Source organism: Rhododendron vialii, chromosome 1a (assembly GCF_030253575.1).
Source record: "Rhododendron vialii isolate Sample 1 chromosome 1a, ASM3025357v1".
Taxonomy (NCBI): Eukaryota; Viridiplantae; Streptophyta; class Magnoliopsida; order Ericales; family Ericaceae; genus Rhododendron; species Rhododendron vialii.
The window spans coordinates 46,261,304-46,280,343 of record NC_080557.1 but is presented as its reverse complement, the minus strand read 5'-3'; the positions used below and the strand labels follow the sequence as shown (position 1 = coordinate 46,280,343).

General features: G+C 38.6%; 2 protein-coding genes across 2 annotated transcripts in view; one reads left to right on the top strand and one right to left on the bottom strand.

Annotated features, from left to right (window-relative positions):
* The window catches only part of LOC131332208 (transcription factor EMB1444-like), a 29,926-nt gene extending 20,113 nt beyond the window's left edge, over positions 1-9,813 (bottom strand). The window contains exons 1-5 of the mRNA XM_058366291.1: positions 9,532-9,813; positions 9,323-9,424; positions 8,812-8,952; positions 8,522-8,647; positions 7,735-7,860 (exon numbers count right to left, since the gene is read on the bottom strand). Of these exons, the coding sequence (XP_058222274.1) occupies positions 7,771-7,860; positions 8,522-8,647; positions 8,812-8,952; positions 9,323-9,424; positions 9,532-9,813 (741 nt within the window). The 3' untranslated portion in view covers positions 7,735-7,770. The remainder of the gene's footprint in view (positions 1-7,734; positions 7,861-8,521; positions 8,648-8,811; positions 8,953-9,322; positions 9,425-9,531) is intronic.
* Positions 2,541-7,163, top strand: LOC131321602 (1-aminocyclopropane-1-carboxylate oxidase homolog 1-like). The gene is made up of 3 exons (XM_058352490.1): positions 2,541-3,114; positions 6,206-6,527; positions 6,729-7,163. Exons 1-3 carry the CDS (start codon positions 2,585-2,587, stop codon positions 6,978-6,980), a joined length of 1,104 nt encoding a protein of 367 aa, XP_058208473.1. The 5' UTR covers positions 2,541-2,584; the 3' UTR covers positions 6,981-7,163.
* Positions 9,814-19,040: the final 9,227 nt, after the last annotated feature.

Sequence of the window (19,040 nt, the reverse complement as noted above, 5' to 3'; positions counted from 1 at the left end):
TCCTTCTAATTTACGCATTGTTTATCCGTTTACTTTGTTACTTGATGCGTTTTAGTGTTTTATGGTGTTTGCAGGCCTCAAAGATTGATGGGTGCGAAAATGTGCAAATTGGGTTGATTAATAAGAAGATTAAAAGAAGCTTGGGGTCATAGTGCAGAATGTCTAAAAGTTGCATGATTAATTTATTATTACCCAGAGTCCAAAGGGCCTTAATGTAATTCATGGCCTAAAACCCTACACTATAAAATATAATGCTACTGACATGGAGGCGGGACTTTTTGACGATCAGGCGGGACTTTTTGACGATCAGGCGTGACGAATTCTTGCACGGGGGCTGCGGCAGTTCTTGAACGCAGGGTTCTCGACCGGATCAGTGGATTTTCTAGCATTCCGACCATGATTTCATCAATCCATACATCTACGGTTCCCATTCCCATGGCTGGCTAAACCCCTTGTCTAGGGGGAAGATGAAACTTCGCGCCAAGTAACCTCTTTTATGCATGGGTTTTAGTTTGTTTTTCGGATCGATTGTAAAACTCAGAATCCTTTTCGTTTCAATTGAATGAATTGATTTTAATTCTTTATATCGATTAAGTATTTGTACTCTAGATTTCAAATAAATAGTTTTGCAATGGTTTTCACTGATTGTGGTTGGAGTTCTGAGATAAATTATGCTCGTAAGACGGATCGTGCCGTTAGGTTGCTAGACCGTACTTCTGAGACGGTCCGTGCTATGGGATAGTTTATACCTTTTAACAACCCGATTATTTTCTTGATGATTATCGTTAGGGTTTGCAAGCCCTAGCGATAATCTCTTTTGATTCGAATAAATAAACCTAGCCTATGCATATTGTTGTTACGCGGTCGGGGTGAATTCGAAACCCTAGATATTTTCCTCCATCGTTTCTAAATCTTTTAATTAAATTGTTCTTTAGTTTAATTAGCTCTTCAAAACAATTCAACCAATCAATCTTTACTTTTCCGAATTAATCTAGAAGTTGATCGAATTATAGTAACTTAGCCAATTTGTCCCTGCGGATCGACACTCGGTCTTGACCACTATTCTACGGAGTAGTAGTTAACTCCAAGTTTTTATAAATTTATTTTTGACACGGAACGACGCGGTCAACTGCCCTAGGAGTTAACTAATCTTATACTCCGTAGTACATAAAAAAGAAAAGAAAAGTGAATGAAAAGGCAGTCGAAACTTTAATTTAAAAGCTAGCACGGGAAACTTTGCCTTTTTAACGGCGGAAAGTCTACCCTTACCGACCCAAAATCCCAATCGGAATCCCGACACCCCGCCGAGCACATTCCGGCCACCGGACGGTCGATACGAGTCGTAAATCTACAATAATGTGGGATCGAAGGGGTTGGTCATCTTAGAACCTAGTTATGGTTCTTATATTTTCTCTTGTTAAGATGGTGTGTACGTACGTAATATGGTTCTTTGCCTTATGACTTGAATTCGCTAGTTATATACTATTTCTGTTTTACCAAAAAAAAAAAAAAAAAGAACAACACGGGATAGAAGTAAAGAAACAACGTTAGACATTAATAGTCAAATACATTAGTCAAATGTGTGATAGACAATAGTCATCAAATGCGTCACACAATAGATATTTACGTGCATTTTAACTAATTCTAGGGATCAATTTTACCGTCCATTAGAGGACAACCCAATTAAAACTGGAGCAAAGTCCGGTATGGACTTACTGCAAAGGAGTTGAAAAACACTTTTTGAAAGTTTCAAATCTGAACCTTTAAAGTGAACAAACTCTTAAGTATAAGGTCTTGACCACCACACAGACTCTCGGAGTTCTCGCCGCATCAGATAACACTTCTAGATAGCATGCCATGCATAATATTGGCCGGGGACCATGTTGGGATTTTGGGTCCCTCGCCGCATGCAACTGAAGCACACCACAAAATTAAACAAGCACAAGAAAAATAAAAAATACAAGATTTCCGTGGTTCGGTTTCAATACCTACTCCACAAACAAAAGAGAAATTCCACTATATTGATCGAGTACAGTGAGATAGAAAAATATTAATCCTCAAGCCCACGCTGATTAATATTTTTTATCTCTCCCTCACTCTCACAATATATTTTTCTCTCTTTGTCTCACCAATTGTGTATATCTCACACACACATGTAAATCCCAAATACGCCTTGGTATTTATAGAGTATCAAGCCCTGACCTCCAAGGCTTCCTACTGTCTTGTAATTCCTTTTCCTACTCGGACCAAGAAATACACCAAGAAAGAAACTCTTCCAAAGTAATACTGCCAAGTATAGAACTCTTCTAACTTGTTATAGGATTTGATTTTCTAACTAAAACTGAATATTACATAACTACACGCGAATAATTACCAAACACCCCCTCGATAAATTATCACACGTGGGTGAAGCCTAACAGACCATGCATGTCATTTAATCTGTCATGCATCGTCAGAGAACACTATTGATTTTAACGCTATAAAAGGGATACTTGGCCCCTAGCTAACTACAACCCGCATTCACCAAATACATAACGCACGTTTAATCTCTCTCTCTCAAAACACCATAGCCACCATTGCAACAATGGTCGCCACAACGATCCCAGCACAACCCGTAAACACCCAGTACGACTGGGCCAAGCAAGTGAAAGAATTCGACGAGACTAAAGCCGGCGTCAAGGGACTAGTTGACGCTGGCGTTAAGAAGCTCCCCGAATTCTTCGTCCACCCTCCGGAGAGCCTAGAAAACCCACCGCCCGAATCCCCCCTCGAGCTCCCCACGGTGGACTTCACCGGGGTGGAATTCGACGGGGCAAGGCGGAGGGAGGCGGTGGAGGGGATACGGGCAGCCGCTTCCGAGTGGGGTTTTTTCCGGATGGTGAACCATGGGGTGCCGAGCGGGGTCATGGAGGCGATGCTGGAGGCAGTCAGGAGGTTTCATGAGCAGAGGAGAGAGGACAAGATGGAGTACTATTCCGGGGATAGTAGACGGAGGGTCAGGTTCAATAGCAATGTGCCGCCTAGGGAGTTTGATGCGGCTAGTTGGAGGGATATTTTGACTTGTGTTTTCAATGATGATTATTTGGATCCTCAAGCTATTCCTCTTGTTTGCAGGTACGTATAATCACACACACACACAAATGTGTGTGTATATATATGCATCAAACATTTGAGCTATTAGCTACTCTGATGATATTTTAGTATAATTTGATATGGTAATTCATGTAGCGTGATAAAACGGGTTATGTAAATCAAGCTATAATGTTATGGTGATAACTAAAACACAATTGGCCCGTTGGCCGTATCATGTGAGTGATCATCATAACATTGTTGTATGTAGAGATTACAAGTCGTGATAAGTGTCTAGTAGTTCCACATGAGATGATATAAAAATGTGATCACCAATATATAGTGTTACTTCCTTCCAAGGGCGGAACCAGGAATTTATTTTGCCTTGGGCTAACCAAAATTTATATATGTGAACCAAAAAGAAGGCAAACTCGTATATAAATATATAAATGTTTAAAAATAAACAAAACAAAACTACAAAAGAGTTTTTCCTCCCTTTTATTTTGTTGTTCCATTAGAGTATGTACACCAGAGTAGCAAAAATAAAATATTAGCTTTATAGCAACCTAAAACCGAGAAAACCCACACGCAACAATTAGATAAAAGCTTAGGTAAAATACATTTCGCTACAATACTTCGGTATATATACTGAAAGACTGTTCATCAACAATTTCTTTTATATTATTTTTCACTTCTCTCTCATGATTTCTCTTATATTATTAAACAATTTCAAAAAAATTAAGTGCTCCATTTTTCATTCGTTTGAATTAGTTCAAGATCTTATTTTTCTGATTATATTATTTTAAATAGTTATAATTAATTTTAACCATATTTTTAAATATATAAACTATCTAAAAAAATCAAGTACTCTATTTTTTTAATCCGTTTGAATCAGTGCGAAGATCTTATTTTTCTGATCATATTGTTCTAAAAGGTCATAATTAATATTTGCATCTAGAACTCTCATAATCAAGTATCTACCCTATAGGATCTCAAATAAGGAGCAGATACTTGATTACAAGAGTTTTAGAGAAAAAAATTAATTATGACCATTTATGATAAAATGATCAAACAAATAAGATCTTCAAGCCGTTCAAACAGATGGTGGATTGAGCTAGACTGAATCGGAGGATGGTGGGTTGGGCTAAATTTATTTGGGCAAAATTTTACACTTTTTTTTTTTTTTAATTCTTTGGGATTGCACCTGGCCGGGCTATAGCCTAGTGGAGCCTAAGTGTAGTTCCGCCCTTGCTCCCTTCGTCCCATAAAGTTTGGCACTTTCACTATTCCAACCCTATGAAAAAATTAACTATATTTTTTAATCCATAATGTTTTTTATAAGTAATATGAATCTTGTTTGATTGATTTTAATTTGCTCTAAACAAAGTTCAAAAAATTGCCTAAAACATTATGAATTGAAAGATATATACAATTTTAAAATGACACGCATTCTTGAAAATGCCAAACTTTATGGGACGGAGGGAGTTTTTCACTAGTCGTATGTATGGGATTTTTGAAGAAAAAAAATCTTATGGAAAAAAGTCTATTTTTAACACACAAAAAAAAGGGGGGTGTTACCAATGATACTCGATTGACCATATTTTGATAATGTAATGATTTGTATCAGTTGACCTATTTAATCTTTAGCTTAACTACATAGCTCAAAGCTTTAACCTTGAGTTAGTAGCAGTTGGTGGACATTATTATGTAAACAACTTGTTTTTTTCATAAATTTCCGATATGAGATCTCACAGATAAAATACGATATGATGTGATCAATGTATTAGATGAACAAATCATGCGCGGGTGTGTACTACACGGGGCTTATTTACGTGCCATATGAAGTGCACTTTCGCCCCATGAAGATGTCAAAATTTTTGACAATCTATTTCGATTTCGTAAACTTCATGTGAAGTTTACATATCATATGAAGTGTCACCCCATGAAGATATCAAAAAAGTTTATAATCAATTTCAATTTCATAACGTCTTGTGAAGTTTAGCCTTTTTTTCTTTTTTTGCAAATATTGTATATAGGGGGGGGGGGGGGGGGGGGGGGTGTTAGAAAAAAAGTTAGTGAGTTAATCCAAAAAAATTCAAAGGTAATTCATAGCCTTGAATCCATAAATCGCCACAGCGGGACTCAAATCCTGATCTCTCAGGAGAGAGCCAGGAGTTACCAAATTTGTAGCCCATTAGCCTTTTTCTTTGATTGTCAAACATTTTGGCAACCTAGTACGATGTGTTGTTAACCGTGGCTTCTTTTATGTTTCTGTGCTAATTTAAACAAACGAGAAAAACGGACCTAATACCCTTTATTGAAAGCATGACATTGGACACACCTTTATTGAAAGCACCTTTGCATTTTGACATTGGACCCACCTTTATTGAAAGCATCTTTTCATTTTTATATTTCAAAAAACAAAACAAAAAAATACTCTCCGTCTCATTTTGGTTCTCCATTTTCATTATTCGTGTCGATTTATAAACGTTTATATTTTTCAATCTACAATGTTTTTTAAAATTTTGAAAATTTTGTATTATAGACTTAATCGAGAACTATCAAACAAGATCTATATTGCATATTTTTGGAGATTCACATTAGAAGATCAATCTTTCTACCACCACACTCATTTACACACTCACACTCACAACAAGGGTGGAGCCAGCACACACTACACACTCAACGTGTGTGGGCCATTTTGACTAACTTTTTTCAATTCCTTGGAGAAATTTGATTGAAATTACTGATTAAAAAGGAATCAACTCCATTACAAATTAACTAACCAATTGGATTCATTTTTCTTGCACTAAATTACATAGTATTTTCTAGTCCAATTATGTAACTACGTGTTAGTAGTTGGCATTAACATATTCCGCTAACATACTCCATAGTTCAAGAAAATAAGATAAAACTTTTCTCTCTCTCTCGGTGTAAATTTCAAATCGTGTGTATAAGAATATGTTCTGGTATTATACTTTGTGAATTTTTTGAATCCCGTCAACCGTGTTTAATTTTTTGACAAGTAGAACATCTTCTCATTTGACTCACCGATGTTGCTGCCACGAAGTAATTCGTAACTAATATTCTGCGCTCTCCATAATCCCTTTAACACATCCGCTTAAATAATTTGCAGAAAAGAAGTGCAAGAGTACGTGGAATGCATGATTAAGCTGAGGGAGACAATGGCTGAGTTACTCTCCGAGGCTTTAGGACTAAGCAGCGACTACCTTTCTCGTATCGAATGCATGAAGAGCGAAGCATTGGCTTCCCTCTACTACCCGATTTGCCCCGAGCCGCACCTGACCTTGGGCACTCCCAAGCATTCAGACACCACTTTTCTAACTTTGTTGCTACAAGACCACATCGGCGGCCTCCAAATTCTTCACAAAAACCAGTGGGTCGATGTCCCTCCAGTTCCTGGCGCTCTCATTGCAAACATCGGGGATCTCATGCAGGTATGAATCATACTTACAAATGTATAAACATGAACATGCATTCTAGTAGTACTCCAGATTTTCTATTTACGAACAAACGAAATCCCAAAATAGTACTGAGAAATCATATAGAATCCAAATTTGCTGAGCATGGTTTCCTCCATTTGTTCAAGGGTTTTTCTAACTTCAAATTTCCCTTTTGTTCAACCCTGTTTCGTATAGATCATATCAAATGACAAGTTCGTAAGCGTGGAGCACAGAGTTTTGGCTCAACCAATTGGACCAAGAGTATCAGTTGCATGCTTCTTCTCTCCCAGCAGTAAGGCTGTTGCTAAACCCTTCGGACCCATAAAGGAGCTTCTGTCGGAGGAAAGTCCGGCGATATACAAGGAATTCCTATGCTATGAGTATTTTACCTATTACAAGACCAAAGGACAAGATGTCAACTCTGCCCTTCCTCACTACAAGCTATGAGTGTCGGGTGTCGGTGCCAGCTGGAGAGGTTACTGAAAGTTATGCTGTTCCGTAGCAAGGTTTCTGGCGATGTTGTTTGTACAAGTAATTGCTCATGTCTTAAGCTGTTGAAACACTTATCGAGTGAATCCCTATCTGATACATCATACTGAATAAATATATATAAGGGGCTATTTTCCAGTATTTTCATTTTATTGAACAACTAATATGAATTTCGCAGCTCATATCAGTAGTTTGGTAATCTGTTCAGCAGAAGCATTCAACTGTTAATTCTATAGATTTCATGCTGCAAATATACTTCAATTTTGGATCTAGGACCGCAAACAATCCGAACTGAGGCACGCTTTCCAAGTTTTGAGATAAACATCATAACTCATGCTTAAATAACCAAAATTGAGCTCGGCCCAACTCCACTTGACTGGAGATAGTCAAACATTAACAAGAACAACAAAAAGATTAGGACAAACATCAATAAGAAAAGTTGCATAGACTACTTGCACGCATGATTAAATTGCTGATAAAAAACGATATGCAATTACCATGCCTCTCAAAAATTGATCCAAGAGGACAAACAAGGTCAAAAAAAATCCGTGGTACACAAAACAACAAAGTCAAAAAAACACAACCAAAAAAGAACAAGATACCATCTCCACACACAAAAGCAGAAAAGAAAAGGCAAATCTTTACAGGGTTATCAACTTGTATAAGGGCAACAAACTCCAAATATCTTCAGAATCCACATGGAAGCCTCTACCTTCTGTGCTTGATTTGATTTTCAGTTCAGTATTTGTCATAGCTGCCAAACCATTGTCTTGGGTTGCAATATCTGCACGAGTGACCACAACACATCCATCCGATGCATGCTTCTGTTGTTCTGCCCCTGCAATTTTCACAAAATTGGAAACCTTGTTTACACATATTGGCAAAAGGAACTTGCAGTAATATTGGCTCAAATGATGTCCACTCATGCACGAACATCAAGAAGTTTGCTAGCAGACTCTGTTATGGAGGTCGTATCAAGCCTATAAGATATTGAAAATATTCCAAAATCTGAAACAGCTGAAGATTTTGCTCTTTAAAACCTTTTAGCCTATCTTGCATCCAAATGGGGCTTCCCCATCTTGGTCTTGGCGACATGCTCCAATTGGAACAAGTTCATATGCTATATGATTAGCACAGGTTGAAGCAGACATCAATGTATGATGTGCCATCAGAAAGAAAAGACCAAGTAAATTCGTTCATTCATAATTAAGTGATCTCACATTTAGAACCTAAAATGCAAACTTTGTTTCTTTAGTGGGCTACAGATACGAGTGCAATTTTGTTCACCCTCCTTAAAAATGGTGAACATTACTCTCCTTCTTATTGGTTGAAATGGTGTAGATCCCACCCCTACAATACACTTTTTGGTAAGCATGACATCACTTTGTGGTGGAATCCACATCATTTCAACCAATAGGAGGGAGGGTAATGTTCACCCTCTTAAGTGGAGGGTGAACAAAAATCAACTCACAGATAACCAGCCAAAACTAGGACTGTACCTCAACCACAAAACTCATTCGTGTTGTTTTCCCAAAAGCTTCCACTACACCTTTCAAAATCGCTAGACCAATGCTCCTGACGGCTTCTGCAATCTCAAGAAAATGGCCGCTTTCCTCGCACAACATCTGCATGGATCCAGCAGAACTATTACTCCACATCTAGAATCAGAAATACTACACGGGATTTGCTCTGAGATGCTAATCACTTGAAAGCCACATCTCTTATAAGAATTTTCCTTCTCTCCTATTTAATCCAAGAAGAACTTAATGTATATCTGACGAGGCTATACCTCAATCAGCATTTGCCCATTCACGTTAATGTTCTCTACCATTATAGGGCAAACTTTCAGGTGACTTCCCACTTCCATTGCCCAGCTTGAACCTTGATCATATCCTGGTAAGCCTCCTAAACTTGTTCTTTTGTAGTGCAACTGCAGAATCAACAACACAAGGCAACTTATCAGGAAAATTGTGACTGAAGATAGTAGGTTGAATCAGAGTTTCTTGCTTCGAGAGACTAGTCAAGTTCAACACAAGGCAACTTATATGTTGTCCATGAATGACACTTTCTTGCTTTCAACTACTAAAAGCTGAATTCAACAACTAGCAAAAAGCATGTTCAAAATTAAAAGCCCCAGAGAAAGCACACAAAATAATTTAGGTTCCTAGCAACAATTCTTATCTTTGAATTTATTTGTCCTAAAAATTTCTATCTATTACCAATTATGGCGTGCAAGGCATGGATACTATCAAACAAATGCGATTGGTGTTCAATTGATGAAAAAGGACGCCGAACCTTACCTTTGACTCTACGCATTTACTTAGTGTGTCAGCATGCTTAATGATGCTTTGCATAAAGAGCATATGCTTGATTGTGCGCTCTAAATGTAAATCAATACTGCACTGTAAATATCCAAAGAGTCAGCACAGAAAATGTTAAAGAGAAAAGTAGAGAGACAGAAAAACAAGACGCACAAATCTAAGAGGTGAAAAAGAATGATGGAAAGTACCGTTGATCCACTGGGCACAATCTCTCTCAACTCCTTAATACGATCTTGGATCAATTGTCTGTCCCTTGGCTTCGGCCCACCATTTTCACCTGGTCTAGCCCTCTTCTTATTGCCCTTAGCTGGTTCTTGTGCACTGTTCAGCTGCTCACTAAATGCACTATGACTTCTTGATGAAAAGCCCATTGAAGAGCTCACACCACATGACTTAGAGCCCAAGGAGTGCAATGTGTCCTTTTCTACAAAAGATTGGTCATATGACTTATCACACGTTGGCTGTGCCATTTTTTCAGAAGTCAACAGGGACTTTGGCGAACTATATAATGATTTTTCACTTCTATCATCACTTGTACTATGAACACTGCCTTGCCTTCAACTTCTAAAAGCTGAATTCAACAACTCGCAAAAAGCTTGTTTAAAATTAAAAACCTCGGAGGAAGCACACAAAATAATTCGGGTTCCTAGCAACAATTCTTATATTCCAACATTTATGTCCTGACGAATTTCTATCAATTACCAACTGCGGGCATGCTAGGTATGGGTACTCTTAAACAAATGCAATACGTGTTCAACTGAAAACACAGGTTGCCAACAAAAGGAATGCTGAACCTTACCTTTAAATCTAGGAATTTACTTAGTTTGTCAGCATGCTTAGTGATGCTTTGCATAAAGAGCATAATATGCTTGATTTTGCGCTCCAAAAGTAAATCGATACTCCACTGTAAATATCCAAAGGGTTAGCACAGTAAATGTTGAAGACACGGAGATAATAAACACGACACACTAATCAAGAGGTGAAAAAGAATGACGGAAAATACCTTCGATCCATTGGGCACAAGCTCTCTCAGCTCCTTAATACGGTCTTGGATGTCTGTCCCCCCTTGGCCTCGGCCTACCATTTTCCCCAGGTCTAGTCCTCTTCTTATTGACCTTTGCTGGTTCTTGTGACTGTCCAGGCAATCCAGCAGCTCACTAAATGCACTATGACTCCTTTTATGAAAAGCACATCGAAGAGCTCACACAACATGAATCAGAGCCCAAGCAGTGTAACGTGTCCTTTTCTACAACAGATTGGTCATATGAATACCCAACTGCACTAGTAGTAACCTTATCATAGGTTGGCTGTGACATTTTTTCAGAAGTCAAACAGGGACTTTGGTGAACTATATAATGGATTTTCAGTTCTATCATCACTTGCACTACAGACAACATTAGCCACCACTGCTTCTACAAGATGCTCTGAGCCAGTTTCTGCTGTCAACAGGCTACTACAATCTCTTTCCTCTGTGCACTATGGGTATAGTATTAGAAATACTCGTGAATGCGAACTAGTTAACATGTCCATGTAGTAGAATCATGTGTATGCACATAGTGTAACTACAAAGATTGCATAACAACAGTATCTTGAGATCATAACTCAGTTAGAGAAATAAGGAGCTCTGTCCTAACACACGCGCGCGCACGCACGCACATAATTGTAGGATACCTCATCGTATCATAGGATTTCTACACAAAAAGGATACGGGTCAAATACTTATAGTTTTTGAAGGAGACAATATAAATTGTAGGATTGTAGGTTTTTAATAACTATTCTCATATCACTATCGAGCTCTGTCATGAGAGAACCGACCACAACCATAGATCCTATAGCTAATCAATATAGGGCAATAAGACTTCCAAATTCACGTATGGACACTTATCCAAACACCCAGAGATATTCCATAGAGGTACATCTAGAGAAAGGAAAAATTATAGTTTTGGTGGCAATAACAAGAATTGCAAAAAAGAAATAAAAATCCAAGTACCGAAAGAGAAGATAGACCTGAATTAAATTGGGTTACACTAAGTGATAAAATCGATAGCCTCAATCGTACACAATCCAGACAAAAATTGAGCTTTTGCATACCCAAAAATGTGAGATCAGAATCAATTGACACCCGTTTGTGAATGAAGATTCAGTGAAATAAATATGTATACATAGAGAGAGAGAGAGAGAGAGAGAGAGAGAGTAGAGAAATCTTGGGGGAAATGGGGATGACGACTGGGGTTCGGTAAGAATTACTTCTCACCGCAAAAAATTACTCATGGTCACAAAGAATTACTTTTTGCCGTGAAAAATTATTCCAGGCCGCAAACAATTACTCATGGCCACGAAGAATTATATCTTGGCAAAGAAAATTACAAATGGCCGTGAATAATTACACTCGGCTGCAAAAAATTACTCCTAGCCGCTGAGAATTACATATGGCCGCTGAGAATTACAGACGTGAGCTTTGTCTAAACGGCGTCGACGTGGTTCCATTAAAAGCTGGCATCTTGAACACCTGAGGTATCTCAAAACCACGTCGTCCGTACACGTTGGTACTTCGCAAGTTCACCCTGAGAAGTCGTTTGAAAACAAGAATTTGTCAAATTGTGAGTGCATTTCGGTTTCTCTCTATGATCAAAGTTGTTCATTTTGAAGAGCTTGCTTCTACAATAAACCTTGTTAAATATCATTTGAATCGAATACGAATTCATACATAATCGAAGACGATATGGAGAATTTTAAGTTTGTAACAGGTCCGTTAATTTCGATTTTGTATAGCTTTCATTGTTCTTGGCAAAAACAAAAACTGCTCACTACTCCATTGCTAGTTTGGAAGCTATTTTGTTTACATGGGATTTCATTGTCTCACTTGAATTTTACCTTAATATATTGATGATCTTTTGTACACCTATTAATCTGCGACAAGAAGAAATTTAATTCTTGCTCCATTGCATGTTCAAATTGAGGCGATTGTCAACTACTTTGCGTGTATTACTTTACGAGTTGATGCGAGCACTGGTTTTTGCTGGGGATTTAGTTCTTGCTCCATTGCCAAGTACTCTGTGTGTATTACTGTACGAGCTCTTGCAAGCACTGGTTTGTTTTCGAGATTTTGCTTCTTAGAATGTAAGAGATTGCTATCAGGAGTTTGGTATCTCTGAGTAAGAGTCTTTATGCCTTGGACTCTTGCAATGCTCATACCTGAATCTGAGACATCAGTCCTCTCATCTAAAAAGGAAATAGGAAAACCTTCATCTAAATAGGAATTTTGAAAACCTTTTAAAATCTCAATTGGCAGATGTGACTCTGTGTATAGGAGAAAGCTGATTCATGTGTAGATGTACATAGGTGAATGTATTGAGTAATCGTTGAGTTGCAAAACTTATAGCCAATCGTGCACACCCATGCCAGTAGTATATGTAATGACTACAAATCTGGTTGCGCGAAGGTGTTGTGCTTGTCTCACGCATATCGATCTGTTGGATCTTAATTTAGTTGGATCATATTTTTCCTCTTGCAGTTTCGGAGCTTCTCCACAAGAGAAGAAAGGAAGGAGCGATGGCCTAAACGACCACATAAATGCCTCAAGATGGTTGAATTGATTACAATTGTTGGATGCAAAGCTGAGCAGCAGATCGCCTCATATTTACAATCTGTCATTTGGGAAGATAATCATTGATCCACATGAGCTAGAGAAACGGTTTCGTGAAGATCCTGATAAGCTACAAGCGGCTGGAAACTGTGTGAGGCAGCACTTGCAAACAAGATTACCTCTAAAACATTTGTGAACTTTCCTGGCCCTGGTTTGGTTGAATAATTATATTGGTCCTCAACCACACTGTTCTCCCGTTTGTTATTCGATGGGGAAAAGGGAGAAAAGGGGACGTCCGCATTTTAAATAAAATGCAGACGCCCTTATAAGAAGGGGACTCACTCTTTGAGTTCTGCAAACCTAGTAAATATTTACATTAGGATTCCTATTGAATGCATTACTGACCGAAGGTGTAAGGTATGCACATATACACACTTTATATTACACTTTTGGCACAGTTCTTTTGAAATCATAACTATTTCATCATGAAAAAACTTTTAAAATTTAGAAAAATCAACCTACTGTGTCCAATGTGTGTCCCCGGTCCACCATAAGAAAATATTAAGATTTCATGGACAAGCCAAGCAACGTGTCCTCAGATTGTATGACACAGATACAGCGGTCTCAGGAGTGTCCAAGTAAATTTCAGTTTTTTGTTTTGGTTTTCTGGGAGAACCTCACAAAGCACATACTAGCGAGTAGCGATGGTGGACTGGAAAATACGCTGATGAGGAAGGCGCATCACGACCACACCAACTGAGCAATTGCGTTCGAGGAGAAAAGATTATCAACTTTAACCAATGATACTTCATCAACTACGAGGATCGATGTCTGAAGACAACTACCTAGCTAATACTAATCATCTTATCATAATTTACTTGAAGGCATGCAATTTTGCTCGAGCCTTCTTTTGCAATTGCCTAATGTACCAACCGGAAATTGAACCGGAACAAAATTAGAAGGGTTGGATACCGGTTATAGGCAAATCCGGCGTGCACCTACTGGTGCGGTATGTGATTCAAAACCTCTAATTTCATACTTCAGAGTGCATTGAGAGCAGCCTCTTGCGACCTATCACGATCAAATCTTGGTGGTATCATAACATTGAACAACCTCATTAAACACGTTGAGGCAATATGTAGACCACACAACCTCATCAAATCTTGGTTGTAAATTGGTTGATGAAATTGAATTTAGTGCAATTAAACACGTTGAGGCCGGCTTGTTTGTCTTTTTTTTACACATATAGGTAGACAAACTCATTGATTTTGCAATTGCAATTCTTGGAATTTTCTTCAAATTATCACTACGTCCCTTTGAATCGTATGCGTCCCGCTACGTAGTTTCAACGCAGAGCAACAAATACAGCATTGTAGGCTTAAGTTTGCAGGTAATCGCCCTAACGTATAAATAGAAGTAATCCCGGTGTCACTTGAGGCTTACGCGGTGGTTGTTTTTCGCCGAAAAAGGGGTAAAATTCCTGGTTTTTCACCATTGCGTATGGTCCCTGTGCTCTTCATTTCAATTTCCAGGCATCGCTCTAACACGTTTCATCCGATGCCTTCGCCAATCGAACAGCGCGGGGAGGCACGGGGACATTGACACTCAACTCGAATATCATCAAAGTGCTAGGATTAGAATGTTCAAATCATCGACTGCTCAATTGTGAATTGGTATAGAACGAATCTAATAATAATATTGTTATGGTTCTATTCCACCAATTTATAGTACTTTGAATACTTTCTTTATTGATATAAAATAGATTTCGATCCGGTTTAAAATTAGTTTGATGCGAGTATATTTTCAACGTAATTTATTTTTCAACGCGTCAAGGATCGATACAATTGTCATATCTTTCGATGTATAAACAATTTTGGGAACCAAACTACTTGGGTTATAAAGTAGTCTAGACAATTTTCAATGATTCAAACCACGACCAAATCGGAGATTGGGAATGTCTGTGGCAAGACCGCAAAAGTTGGCCATTTGTGAGCTGTACAGGATGCGCACGAGGCGCATAGAATTGCGCCTGAGGAGCATTAAAAGTACACAATATGTCAAATTTCGCAGGCTTGTCTCGAACACTCCCAAACTCCGAATTGTGTGTGGTTTGAAACATTAAAAAGCTTGTTGAATCTACTTTCTAACTAAAGTAGTTCCGAACCTAATTTATTTGTACATAAAATGATATGACCATTTACCCTCGGTTGGTCGAAAAACAAAATATTTCGGTAAAAGTTTCACATTTCCCTCATTTCAAATTAGATAAAGACATATTATATATCGATAAAGAGGATTTTCAAAATACTAGAAAAAGGTGGAATCCAACCATAAAAATAATTAACTTTGTCTTATCGAGATGGCAGAGATAGCAGGCCATTACAAAGATCATTGGAGTACTAGCTACCACTCCTCCACTACCAAAACTATCGCCCTAAAACCATCTATCCACCACCGTCACTTCACCATCTACACCACCACTAGTCACTTTACCACGACCATTACAAAGATCATTGGAGTATTGCACAAAATTGGATTTCGGACTCATCCTCTAAAGTTCAAAAACGACAAAACTTTGCGATTCAACATGTCAATTAAGTGTCAAATTTTAAGCCAAACATGGGAGGTGTCCATAAGTTTCAAGACTTACATAGCGTAAACTTTTTTGAATACGTGCTAGTTATGAATTCAACATTTGGTTAGAGAGGGAGGGATTCGAGGATCCTGCGGGGCACAATCATAGCGGTTTAAAAGTGCTTTCATTGGTCCGGAAGAGTTTATTTTTAAACCCGTGGACGTTTGGATGTGCCCTTCAGGATTGGAGCTTCACATTTACCATAATTGGAGCTTTTTTAGACATGGTTAATGGCAGAGATAAGAAAAAAACTTCTGCTGCTTCTTGAATTTGTTCTCATTTTTCTTTCCTACCTTTGTGTTGTTAATCCTTTTTCTATTTCCTTAGAGAAGTTTTTTTTCTCGTCTACGTTCTCTAAAACACATTTGCAAAATGAGGAACCAAACAATCAAAATGTGAAAATGTAATAATGAAAATATGAAAATAAGCTAACCAAACACCCCATATATATAAGAACTTTTCCAACTTACTGTATTTTGCAACTTGAAAACACATCTAACTTCCTTCATAAATTTTTGTCGCCCAATAATTCGAAGTTTTATTTTGATCGCCCCAATAATGCAAAGTTGACAATCTATTTTCACTCCTCCATATCCTCTTCCAATACTTAGTTAGACACATCCATCTCGGTGCGGACGGCTTGGATTTAATCCGAACTCCTATAAATCCTAGCTGTTCATTAATTGTTCGGATGAAAATCCGAGCCGTCCATTGCCGAAAAGGATGGCCAGATTAGTCGCACTACACGTGCGGGGGTGCACTACAGCATCCCTGGTCCCGTAAAATTGTAATGGAGTAGACGTCAAATAATTCTTCAACTTTGCGATTCAACATGTCAAATCGTCATGTAAGTTTTCGAAAAAATATTTGACATCTTCAAATTTAAAGCCAGGGTTGGATATGCTTTTAAAATCAATTTTTTGGACATAAAATTGGAGTTCGCTATCATAGTGACCAAAGATAAAGCCAAATATCATTATGTATCATTTTCAGCTTAATATTGACCAAAGATAAAATTGTATTTCACGCTTGTATATTTCATATTACTCTGGTACCCAAGCGATGTGTGATATGGGACTTCGCTTCACACCGAGCCCTGTTGGCTGGAGATGTGGCTGGTGTAGCTTTTGCCAGGGGTTCATCCGAATCATCCCCCTAGTTATTCGCTGTTTTGTCCCTTTCTTTGTTGAAAAAGCTGATGGTCGGTTTCTGCTTTCTAGAACGGGAATGCTACGTACACTACAAGATTCACAACACCATCCACTACACGCCCCAAAACGACGTCGTTTTGGGGCGTCCCTTTCAAAAAAAAAAAAAAGGCAAAAATCCAAAATCCCGTCCTAAACCAGTCGACCTAGAGAAAGAGAGAGAGAGAAGAAGAAGAAGAGGGGGACGACACCACAGCCCACCCAACCCACTGCCGACGACACCAACGGAGAAGATGCCTCGCCTCCAGATCGTAGACCACCGCCGCCGCCCACCACTGCCGACAACACCAACGAAGAAGATGCCTCGCCTCCAGATCGCAGACCACCGCCGCCGCCCACCACCGCAGACCACCGCCGCCGCCCGCCACTGCCGTACGCCAACGAAGGTATCTCTTTCGATCTTGAACGCTGGTATCGATTGAACTAGGGTTTCAATTTCAATTCATAAATATTAGGGATTTTTGCACGAAAAATTAGGGCTCCAAATTTACTAAAAGACTGACGTTAAATGGACACACTTCAAGAATCCTACCCACAACTTTAGGGATTTCCAAATCTGCAATAGCATATTCAATCTGTTGTTACTAAATGGTAGCCGCAGTTGAGTGTCTGAGAAGGTTATGATCAAAGCCTTGAATTTGATTTTATCATAATTGATGTCTTAACTCTTAAACAATGAAATAAGTGGATAAATAATTCGATAGATCATTTTGCCTTTGAAAACTAGTCAATTGAGGGCACATGACCATTTCATACTTTGATTGCAATTTTGAGGGGAAATGTGATGCAATTCAACTTTCAACTGTTCTTTATTCTTCTCTTTGTGTTTGTCAAGTCACTAAAATGTATGACTCAGTGTAGAAAGCCCGCGGCTGCAATGTTCAATTTCTAGCAATTGCTTCAATTCAAGAAATCATTGGGTACTCTCTTGTCCAAAATCGTCCCAGGTTACTAAAACAAGTACCCTTTTCTTTCGAAGTTGTTAGAGGTGGTAGATTGGAGGAGTCGCTAAATATGTAAATTTGTCTTTCTCGCTAACGTCTTACGTTCATTTATGGGGTGAAAATTTAACGTGGGTATATATGTTAAGAAATTGAATCCCACATTGCTTGGGAGTGGAATGGGTGATCACTTAATAACATCTGGGACCTCTCCACTCATTGCCAATTGGTCTTGAGTTGGATATAAAGTTTCAACATGGTATCAAAGCGGGGCCCGTTCCACCCCACTTTTTATAAAATTCACAATCCACACCCCACGATGACAAACCAGCAAAAAGGCTGCACGATGATAGGACCCAAAAGTGGCCACACGTGACAGACCTCAAACGCGGCTGCACGTGAGGGAGCATGTTAAGAAATTGAATCCCACATTGCTTGGGAGTGGAATGGGTGAACACTTAATAACATCTGGGACCTCTCCACTCATTGCCAATTGATCTTGAGTTGGATATAAAGTTTCTACAATATAATCATTTCACTGATATTCTATTTGAACCTCACTGGCTCACTGCCCACCCATTTGTGTTTCACCCACTTATGGAGAAGCGTTAGGCTATAGGTCGAGTGTCGTATATGTAGCTCAAGAATTGTACTCTGCCTTGAACGCCATGCTGATAATAATACAGAAAGTTCATTACTGTTTATATTTGATTGGTTCCAGCATATACATGATTTATGTTAGCCTTGCTATTCTCAACCCTTGCTAGTAAAAGAAAAGAAAGGTTTAATACATGGTTAATTACAGATTTGATTGTATGGTCAGAGGCCAATAGCGTTTTGCTATGCACTTTTGTATGTATTATCCATCCTTCTCTTGTTCAAAAGATGAGTGAAAGGATGGTAATCATTGATTGACTGAGTGAGCATTCATGAGCTTCTATGTATGATCTATCATCACCATGTTTGGTATTTGGTCTGAATTACTGTTTTATTTTGCTGCCATCACATGCCCACTATCATAGTTAAAATGGGAAAACAGTGGCAGCAGGGGTAGACAAAGGAATAGCTGGCTGAGCTGAATAGTATTCCCTGTTTGCTTACTGAACTTTTTCACTTTGTATCTCTGTCGTATGAAGGGAAATCCCAATCACAGATTTGTCATCTATATATGCATGCAAAATGAAACTTTATAGAACTAGCCGCTGGCTGCATCATCTAATAGGGAAAGAGCGGAGACTCATACTAGAAAGCTGTCGAGTTTTCTTGAAAAGATAATTACACATGGTTATCATAACCGATTGTTTTCTTGTCTGATTGTTTGCAAGTC